Genomic DNA, 11,811 nt, shown 5'->3' on the forward strand with positions numbered 1-11,811 from the left:
AGGATATAGTCGGCCGATCCTTTTGAAATTCGGCAATTCAGATTATTTTTTCAAAAATAGAACCTTCTAACTTAAAAAACAACAAAGTTATGCCAATTCCGATCGTTCTATAACAGATATAGGATATAGTTTGCCGATCCTTATAAAATTTTGTACATACGATATTTTGGCTAAATATAACATGTGTGGAAACTTAAAAAACACCAAAGTTATGGCATTTCCGATCAATTAGTTATATGGCAGCTATAGGATATAGTCGACCAATCCCGGCCGTTCCGACTTATATACTGCCAAACAAAAGAAGGATGTGTGCAAAGTTTCAACTCGATAGCTCTAAAACTGAGAGACTAGTTTGCGTAGAAACAGACAGACGGACAAACGGTCAGACGGACAGACGGTCAGGCGGTCAGACGGACATGCTTATATCGACTCAGGAGGTGATCCTGATCAAGGATATATATACTCTATAGGGTCGGAGATGTCTCCTTCACTGCGTTGCACACTTTTGACCAAAATTATAATACCCTCTGCAAGGGTATAAAAATATAAAAGAACCTGTGGCAGCATAGATTTCTCAAGATACTTAATAGCTCGGTTACATTTCACCGTGCAAAACGCCGAATGTTACTCAGGATCCGAAGCAGTTTTATAACTATGTAAACACTAACGTAAACATGTATCTTTTCCTTCTCTACTTACGTTTAAAAATTCATCTCCGACCTCAGATCAGGCCATTGCGGATTTATTCGCAAAATTTTTCCAAACAACTTATTCACCTCCTAAAATCTCAGATCAGCCCGTCGCTTACAACATTCAACCAACAAATCGGATATTCATTCCATTTCTTTCTGAAAATAATAAATTATAATATATTTTTGGATCTTCAAAAGGTTAAAGCAGTCTATTTGCCAAGCCCCGATGGTACCAGACTGTGTGCTAAAATACTGTGCCAGGGCTGTGTGCACACCTCTACAACAACTATTTAACTTATCTTTGGAATCTTCGATTTTCCCCTTTAAATGGAAGGAATCTTTCATAATTCCTCTGCACAAAAAGGGGAAAAAATCCGATGCTGCCAACTACAGAGGCATCTCAAAATTGTCAGCGATTAACAACTCCTCATTTGCAACACCTATGCTCATCAATAATTTCTCCATGTCAGCATGGTTTCATTAAGCGTCGCTCCACCACCACTAATTTATTGCAGTTGACATCCTTTGTCTTAGATGGCTTCCAAAAGGGACTTCAAACTGATGTTATTTACACAGACTTTAGTAAAGCATTTGATTCAGTTAATCACTCACTCTTGTTGAGTAAATTAAATCTTTTGGGATTCTCAACCGACCTCATTTCGTAGATCTCCAGCTATTTAAATGGAAGAACACAGAAAGTCTTATTTAAAAATCAATACTCCCGCTTAGTCCGTGCCACATCTGGTGTCCCTCAAGGAAGCCATCTTGGCCCATTACTATTCACTCTTTTTATAAATGACTTGCCCACATCCTTAACGAACGCGCTGGTACTAATGTACGCAGACGATGTTAAGCTTTGTCTGCAATATAAGTCCCGTCTGCCCAAAACAGACTCCAGTCCGATCTTGATAATTTTCAAAAATGGTGTTTAACTAATGACTTAATACTTAATGGATCAAAATGCAAACTTATGTCTTTTTATCGTACTAGTCCTCACCAGGCTTCGTACTATCTCTCTGGGATTGCCTTAGAAAAATTAACTCAGGTTAATGATCTTGGGGTCTTTTTAGACATAAAACTTAAATTTTCCCACCATATTTCTTCAATGGGTGTTCTCGGTTTTATTAAAAGATGGGCTAAAGAATTTAACAACCCTTGTATTACTAAAAGCTTATTTATATCCTTGGTCCGTCCGATACTGGAGTACGGTTCATGTGTCTGGTGTCCCCAATACGGTGTTCATCAAGCCCGCTTAGAATCCGTACAAAAGAACTTCTTATTATTTGCTCTTCGAAGACTTAACTGGGACACAAATCTTCACCTACCTTCGTACAATAGTAGACTCCAACTAATAAACTTACCCTCCTTAAAAAAATCGTAGAACAATCCCCGTACTTGGATCTCCAGCTACTTAGATGGAAGAACACAGAGAGATTTTTTTAAAAATGAACATTCCCGCTTAGTCCGTTTTACATCTGTAGTCCCTCAAGGAAGTCCCCCATCTTGGCCCGTTACTGCTTACTCTTATTATAAATGACTTGCACCCATCTTTAACGAACTCGCTGGTACTAATGTACGCGTACTATATTAAGCTTTTTCTGCAATACAAATTCTCTTCTGCCCAACACAGACTTCAGTCCGATCTCGATAATATTCAAAAATGGTGTTTAGCTAATGACTTAATAATGACCTCATGGATCAAAATGCAAACGTATATCTCTTTCCTCAATAGGCTACGTAATAACTCTATGAGATTGCCTTAGAAAAATTAACACAGGTAAATGATCTTGGTGTCGTTTTAGACATTAAACTCAAATTTTTTGACAATATTTCTTCAATGGTTAATAAAGCTAGTTTAACCTAGATAGCGTTAAAGTTTGTAACGCTATCAGCTTTTTGATAGCGGGCGAATTAAACAAATACAATTTCGATCCCAATATTTATTATGGGTCAATTGACCCCAAAACAAAATGCAACGGTCGATCCAATCAATGCCGAAATGCCTAACTTAGAGCTTGCGCAGAAGCTCTACCAAAGTTCCCAAAGTGCATGCGCTACAAAAGAACAACAAAGCGCATGCGAATCTGGGAGAATCAAAGAAGATGAAACTGCTGAAACCGTGGCAATTAGTGGACCGCTGCAAATAGTTATATTGAGAGAACAATTTAGCGAAAATTAAAATATTTGATACTGGCACAAGTCCCAACTGTCTTCTTGGTTTTATCAAAAGATGGACAAGCTTATTTATACCTTCGCACAGTGGGCAATTTGATCTCGCTAGCGGCGTTAAATTAATAACTTCTAAACTAAAATAGATGTCTTCAGTCGGTTTTTTCACTGGCTAAAAAATCATAAAATTTTTTAAGTAAACATTTTTAAGTCAGAACGGCCGGGATCGGTCGTCTATATCCTATAGCTGCCATATAACTGATTGATCGGAAATGCCATAACTTCGTTGTTTTTCAAGTTAGAAGGATGGGACTTTCTATGCATTCCAAATTGCAAATTTATCCGATCTGCCAAATTTCATAAGGATCGGCCGTCTATATCCTATAGCTACCATATAACTGATAGATCGGAAATGCCATAACTTGGTTGTTTTTAAGTTAGAAGCATGGGAGTTTCGATGGATTCCTCTTTGGGCAATATAATTCAATATGCCAAATTTCATAAGGATCGGTCAACTATATACGATCTGCTATATATCTAATAATATAAGATGCGTGGCGCCACCTAGCGGACTGCATATATAATTCAATATACCAAATTTCATAATGATCGGCCAACTATAAACGATCTGCTATATATCCAATAATATAAGATGCGTGGCGCCACCTAGCGGACTGCGACTCAACTGCAAGGGTATATAAACTTCGGCTCCGCCCGAAGTTAGCTTTCCTTTCTTGTTTAAATATAAAACTTTGTATTACTTTTATTTTTTAAACTTCAATTAACATTTCATAAATAAACTTCATTTAAAAATGGTTAGAATGTTAATCGGAATCATTGGAATCGGAGAGGCATATCCGGATGCTTTATTAGAATCAAACTCCTAACATTATCGTCCATAATATTTTTTTTTGTAGAAGAAATTGCAGATCTATTTGATAATGAAGTTATCAAAAGGTCGGAAGAAACTAATAAGGCATTTAAAACATCTTCCATGGTATTTTACCTGCAGTTTTTTCTTTTATTGCTCATGTGTACGTTTCGGAAGTCCTTGTTCCAGGCTGCAAGAGCTTCCTGGGACTTTATACCAATTGGAATGCAAAAATGGCTTAAAGTGTCTGCTCCATGAATTAAAATATATTTTAATTTATATTATATAGGATATTATTTCCTAACTTGTCGGCAGTTTCCAATGCGTAAGACCGGAATGCCTCCCAATTTATTTCGTGGCAATATGCCAGTACTCGTAAGACTGTTATACGAGCAGACAAATTTGGTTGTTTGAAAAACATCCTTGCAGTGTTTCCGGCAGTAGCAATTGGTATTTCTACCAGCAAATGCATTTCTTTCCTTAGCTTCTGCTGAATAATTCTCTTATTTTTTTTCAACAATATCCTTGCCACACCACGAGCATTCCACGTTTGTATTGGAATTTTATATGCAATGTGCAAAACACACTCAAAAAACCTTATCCAGGCGTGAAGACTTGGTAAACCATATTCAAAGAGGTTCTCATTAACATTATATACAAGCTCTTCACCAAATTCAGATCGTTCATATTCCTTATAGTTGCGTTACAGATTCCGCATTTTTGCGAATAAGATACTGATATGACACTGAACGTTTTGCCATCACGCATGGTCATATGATATGGTGATCAATTCTAAAGCCACTCACTAATGTTGGTAAAATAATTGATATTTGGCTTTTAATATTTTCACTGTCTCTGCGAATTACACTACCGGTCAAAACTTTGGGCTCACTTGATACATTTATTAATTTTAAGCAATTTAGTCGGTTGCTCCCTTCATTCTATTAAGCAAGTATGATATATGAATGTCGACTCATTTATGTCGACAATTTTTTAAAGATAAGAACCAACCTGGCTTACACCGGTTTGAACTCAGATCATGTAAGAATTTAAAAGTCGAACAGACTTAAAATTTGAACGGCTACACCCAAAATTATATCTTAATCCAACATCGAGGTCGCAATCTTTTTTATCGATATGAACTCTCCAAAAAAATTACGCTGTTATCCCTAAAGTAACTTAATTTTTTAATCATTATTAATGGATCAACAATTCATAAATTAATGTTTTTATAAATTAAAAGTTTTTTAAATTTTAATATCACCCCAATAAAATATTTTATTTTATTAAAATTAAAATAATCTTTATAATTAAAATAAATAAAATATAAAGATTTATAGGGTCTTCTCGTCTTTTAAATTTATTTTAGCTTTTTGACTAAAAAATAAAATTCTATAAAAAATTTAAATGAAACAGTTAATATTTCGTCCAACCATTCATTCCAGCCTTCAATTAAAAGACTAATGATTATGCTACCTTTGCACAGTCAGAATACTGCGGCCATTTAAAAATTTTCAGTGGGCAGGTTAGACTTTATATTTAATTCAAAAAGACATGTTTTTGTTAAACAGGCGAACATTATTTTTGCCGAATTCTTTATTTAAACTTATCATTAAAATTTATTTTTACATAAAAATATACTAATTCTATCATTATTTCTTAATTTTATTAATTAAAATTAATATTTCAATAAATAATTAAAATTTAATAAATAATTTAATTTATAAAATAAATTATAACAAATTTTTTAATAATTGCTAATTCTAAGCATATATTTATTAAATTTATTTATTATTTTTAAAAATTTATTTTATAGCTTATCCCATAAAATATTAAAATTATAAATTATTTAATTTTTTAAATAATTAAATAAATTTATAATTTCTAAATTAAATTTATTTCTTGAAAAACTAGATACCTTTAAAAACGAATAACATTTCATTTCTAATATAATATTTTAAATAATTTTGTCACATTAACTTATATATTATATTAACTCTTTTAAAATCGAGAAAAATAAATATTTATTTTTTATTTAATAAACGCTGATACACAAGGTACAATAAATTAAATTTTCTTTTATAATAAAAATTTTTCAAATTATTTCAATTTTCTTTCACAATACTATTACACTATTATTAAAATTATTTTTTCTTTAAACAATACTAAAACACTTAAATTTATAGTTATTTCTAATATTTTAAAATTTAATATTAATAATTAATAAATAAAATCTAATCAATTTATATTGATTTGCACAAAAATCTTTTCAATGTAAATGAAATGCTTTACTTAATAAGCTTTAAATTGTCATTCTAGATACACTTTCCAGTACATCTACTATGTTACGACTTATCTTACCTTAATAATAAGAGCGACGGGCGATGTGTACATATTTTAGAGCTAAAATCAAACTATTAATCTTTATAATTTTACTACCAAATCCACCTTCAAAAACGTTTTCATAGTTTTATTCGTTTAAATAATTTTATTGTAACCCATTATTACTTAAATATAAGCTACACCTTGATCTGATATAAATTTTAATAAAAATTATTGAATATTATTATTCTTATAAAATATTCTGATAACGACGGTATATAAACTGATTACAAATTTAAGTAAGGTCCATCGTGGATTATCGATTACAAAACAGGTTCCTCTGGATAGACTAAAATACCGCCAAATTTTTTAAGTTTCAAGAACATAACTATTACTACTTTAGTGAACAAATTACATTTTAAATAATAGGGTATCTAATCCTAGTTTTTTACTAAAATTTTTTAGCTTCAATTATTATAATAAAAAATATTTTAAATATAAAATTTCACTTAATATATTTAATTTTATTTTAAAAAATCAATTTAACTAACACTAAAAAAATTTATTTGTATTATTGGTGTAACCGCGACTGCTGGCACCAATTTTATTATTATTATTCTTATAAAATATTCTGATAACGACGGTATATAAACTGATTACAAATTTAAGTAAGGTCCATCGTGGATTATCGATTACAAAACAGGTTCCTCTGGATAGACTAAAATACCGCCAAATTTTTTAAGTTTCAAGAACATAACTATTACTACTTTAGTGAACAAATTACATTTTAAATAATAGGGTATCTAATCCTAGTTATACCCTTGCAGAGGGTATTATAATTTTGGTCAAAAGTGTGCAACCCAGTGAAGGAGACATCTCCGACCCTATAAAGTATATATATTCTTGATCAGGATCACCTCCTGAGTCGATATGAGCATGTCCGTCTGTCCGTCTGTCCGTCTGTCCGTCTGTCCGTCTGTCCGTTTCTACGCAAACTAGTCTCTCAGTTTTAAAGCTATCGAGTTGAAACTTTGCACACACCCTTCTTTCCTTTGCAGGCAGTATATAAGTCGGAACGGCCGGGATCGGTCGACTATATCCTATAGCTGCCATATAACTGATTGATCGGAAATGCCATAACTTTGGTGTTTTTTAAGTGAGAGGGTTGGGACTTTCCACACATGTTATATTTGACCAAAATATCTTGTGTACAAAATTTCATAAGGATCGGCCGACTATATCCTATAGCTGTCAAACAACGATCGGAATTGGCATAACTTTGGTGTTTTTTAAGTTAGAAAGATGGGACTTGGTACAGATTCTATTTTGGACAAAATAATCTGATTTGCCAAATTTCATAAGGATCGGCCGACTATATACGATCTTCTATATATCTAATAATATAAGATGCGTGGCGCCACCTAGCGGACTGCGACTGAACTGCAAGGGTATATCAACTTCGGCTCCGCCCGAAGTTAGCTTTCCTTTCTTGTTTTTTACTAAAATTTTTTAGCTTCAATTATTATAATAAAAAATATTTTAAATATAAAATTTCACTTAATATATTTAATTTTATTTTAAAAAATCAATTTAACTAACACTAAAAAAATTTATTTGTATTATTGGTGTAACCGCGACTGCTGGCACCAATTTGGTCAATACTCTTTTATATTGCTATTTCTAAATTTCTTTAATTAATAATACTAATTACTGCGAATAATATCTTCTTTATTTATTATTAAAATAAATAAATAATCACACAAAAATTTACATATAAATCAAATTAATAACAAATTTTTAAGCCAAAATAAAACTTTATAAATAAATTATAAAATATTTATTAATTTTTTTTATTATTTATATACTATAAAAATAACTAAATTTAATTAAATTTATATAAAAAAATTATTTTTATAATAATAAATAAAATTATTATTAATTCTTATTAAATCATATTAATTAAAATATTTTTTTTTAATCACTTAATCTGATAATTAATTCCCCTATAACTAATTTTTTAAAAAAAAAATTAATTAATTAATACATTTAATAAAAAAAAAAAATAAAATAATTTTTTTATTTTATTATATTTAAAATAATTTTATAAAGTATTCAATTTTTTAAATAAATAAAATAATAAATTAAAAATTAAATAATTATTTATAAAAATTAAATTATAAAAATAATAAAAAACTATTATTAAATAAAATTTAATATAATTATTATATAAATAATAATTATTAATTAATAAAATTACATCAAAATTAATAAAAAGACAATTTATTTTTTTTTTTTTTTTTTTAAATTTTTGTATACTAAGTTCTAGATTAATAGATAATATATATATATATAAATGTTTAATATATTATTATATAGTTAACAATTTAAATAAAAAATTTCACAATCCAAAAATGTAAATATAATTTGTAAAAAAAATCTATATTTAATATATTTATCTAATGTTAAATTATTACATAAATATATAATAATTTAATAAATCATTATAAATTTATATATTTATATATAGTTGATAATTTATATAACATATATATATATATAGAAAATTTTAAATATTTTATAAAATTTGTATTAATTTAAAAAAAAAAACTAAAATACATTATTAACTAAAAAAAAAATTATTTAAAAATTTTGTATAATTTTTAAAAAGTATAAATAGAATAAAAAAAAAGAAAAAAACAAAAGATGAATTTTTTATTATTAATGAATTGCCTGATAAAAAGGGTTATCTTGATAGGGTAAATCATGCAGTTTTCTGCATTCATTGACACATTTTTATGTTTTTTATTATAAAGATTTTATATTTAATAGAATTAAACTATTCCCGAAAGTATCAAAAACTTTTGTGCATCGTACACCAAAATATATCATTATTTACATAAATTTTAAAAAGATAAGCTAATTAAGCTACTGGGTTCATACCCCATTTATAAAGGTTATAATCCTTTTCTTTTTAATTTTTAATAATTCATCAAAAATTTTATTTATTACAGTCATAATTATTGGAACATTAATTACAGTTACATCTAACTCTTGGTTAGGAGCTTGAATAGGTCTTGAAATTAATTTGTTGTCTTTTATTCCCCTATTAAGAGATAATAATAATTTAACATCTACTGAATCTTCTTTAAAATATTTTTTAACCCAAGCTTTAGCATCAACTGTTTTATTATTTTCAGTAATTTTATTAATATTAAAAAATAATTTTAATAATGAAGTTAATGAATCTTTTACTTCTATAATAATTATATCATCATTATTATTAAAAAGAGGAGCGGCTCCGTTTCATTTTTGATTCCCAAATATAATGGAAGGTTTAAATTGAATAAATTCTTTATTATTAATAACTTGACAAAAAATTGCTCCTTTAATATTAATTTCTTATTTGAATATTAAAGAACTTTTATTAATTAGAGTAATTTTATCAGTAATTGTTGGAGCTATCGGCGGGTTAAATCAAACTTCTCTACGAAAATTAATAGCTTTTTCTTCAATTAATCATCTAGGATGAATATTAAGTTCTTTAATAATTAGAGAATCAATTTGATTAGTTTATTTTTTATTTTACTCTTTTTTATCTTTTATTTTAGCATTTATATTTAATATTTTTAAATTATTTCATTTAAATCAATTATTTTCTTGATTTGTTAATAGAAAAATTTTAAAATTTACATTATTTATAAATTTTTTATCTTTAGGAGGGTTACCACCATTTTTAGGATTTTTACCTAAATGATTAGTAATTCAACAATTAACTTCTTGTAATCAATATTTTTTATTAACTGTAATAATAATATCAACTTTAATTACTTTATTTTTTTATTTACGAATTTGTTATTCAGCTTTTATGCTAAATTACTTTGAAAATAATTGAATGATAACATTAAATATAAATAATTTTAATATAAATTTATATTTAATTTTAACATTTTTTTCAATTTTTGGATTAATTTTGATTTCATTATTTTTTTTTATACTTTAAGGCTTTAAGTTAATAAAACTAATAGCCTTCAAAGCTGTAAATATGGGAGTATCCTTTAAGCCTTAGTAAATTTATTACTCCTTCAAAATTGCAGTTTGATGTCATTGTTGACTATAAGACCTAATATTTGTTATGATTTTGATTAAGAAGAATTTTTCTTATAAATAGATTTACAATCTATCGCCTAAACTTCAGCCACTTAATCTAATCGCGACAATGATTATTTTCAACAAATCATAAAGATATTGGAACAATATATTTTATTTTTGGAGCTTGAGCTGGAATAGTTGGAACTTCACTAAGTATTTTAATTCGAGCTGAATTAGGACACCCTGGAGCTTTAATTGGAGATGACCAAATTTATAATGTTATTGTAACAGCACACGCTTTTATTATAATTTTTTTTATGGTTATACCAATTATAATTGGAGGATTTGGAAATTGATTAGTTCCTTTAATATTAGGAGCACCTGATATAGCATTCCCACGAATAAATAATATAAGATTTTGATTACTACCCCCTGCTCTTTCTCTATTATTAGTAAGAAGAATGGTTGAAAATGGAGCTGGTACTGGATGAACAGTTTACCCACCTCTTTCAGCTGGAATTGCTCATGGAGGAGCTTCAGTTGATCTAGCTATTTTTTCATTACATTTAGCCGGAATTTCTTCAATTTTAGGGGCCGTAAATTTTATTACAACAGTAATTAATATACGATCAACTGGAATTACTCTAGACCGTATACCTTTATTTGTTTGATCAGTAGTAATTACAGCTTTATTATTACTTTTATCTTTACCAGTATTAGCCGGAGCTATTACTATATTATTAACAGATCGAAATTTAAATACATCATTTTTTGACCCAGCTGGAGGGGGAGATCCAATTTTATATCAACATTTATTTTGATTTTTTGGACACCCAGAAGTATATATTTTAATTTTACCAGGATTCGGAATAATTTCTCATATTATTAGTCAAGAATCAGGTAAAAAGGAAACATTTGGGTCTTTAGGAATAATTTATGCAATATTAGCAATTGGATTATTAGGTTTCATTGTATGAGCTCACCATATATTTACTGTTGGAATAGACGTAGATACTCGAGCTTATTTTACTTCAGCAACTATAATTATTGCTGTTCCAACTGGAATTAAGATTTTCAGATGATTAGCCACATTACACGGAACCCAATTAACTTATTCTCCTGCTATTTTATGAGCATTAGGATTTGTCTTTTTATTCACAGTGGGTGGACTAACAGGAGTTGTTTTAGCTAATTCTTCTATTGATGTTATTCTTCACGATACATACTATGTTGTAGCTCATTTTCACTATGTATTATCAATGGGAGCTGTATTTGCTATTATAGCAGGATTTATTCACTGATACCCATTATTTACTGGATTAACATTAAATGTAAAATGATTAAAAAGTCAATTTATTATTATATTTATTGGAGTAAATTTAACATTTTTCCCACAACACTTTTTAGGATTAGCCGGTATACCTCGTCGATATTCAGACTATCCAGATGCATATACTACATGAAATGTAGTATCTACAATTGGTTCAACTATTTCTTTATTAGGAATTTTATTTTTCTTTTATATTGTGTGAGAAAGTTTAGTATCTCAACGACAAGTAATTTATCCAGTTCAATTAAATTCTTCAATTGAATGATACCAAAATACTCCTCCTGCTGAACATAGTTATTCTGAATTACCACTTTTAACTAATTAATTTCTAATATGGC

General features: G+C 28.4%; 1 protein-coding gene, 1 long non-coding RNA gene and 1 pseudogene across 2 annotated transcripts; 2 read left to right on the top strand and 1 right to left on the bottom strand.

Annotated features, from left to right (window-relative positions):
• Positions 1-932: 932 nt before the first annotated feature.
• On the bottom strand, positions 933-6,665 carry LOC26515315. The gene is made up of 3 exons (XR_001408267.3): positions 4,720-6,665; positions 988-991; positions 933-944 (listed from the first exon to the last, which is right to left on the bottom strand). It is a non-coding gene; the product is annotated as an uncharacterized LOC26515315 (long non-coding RNA).
• A 2,110-nt stretch (positions 6,666-8,775) lies between these two features.
• LOC26515184 (NADH-ubiquinone oxidoreductase chain 2-like) lies at positions 8,776-10,262 on the top strand. The gene is given in 2 exon segments (XM_044717656.1): positions 8,776-8,810; positions 8,980-10,262. Coding segments are annotated over 2 exon segments (1,110 nt in total). The 3' UTR covers positions 10,055-10,262.
• A 204-nt stretch (positions 10,263-10,466) lies between these two features.
• On the top strand, positions 10,467-11,800 carry LOC26513787 (annotated as a pseudogene).
• Positions 11,801-11,811: the final 11 nt, after the last annotated feature.

Source organism: Drosophila ananassae (genome assembly GCF_017639315.1).
Source record: "Drosophila ananassae strain 14024-0371.13 chromosome 4 unlocalized genomic scaffold, ASM1763931v2 tig00000054, whole genome shotgun sequence".
NCBI classification, from domain to species: domain Eukaryota; kingdom Metazoa; phylum Arthropoda; class Insecta; order Diptera; family Drosophilidae; genus Drosophila; species Drosophila ananassae.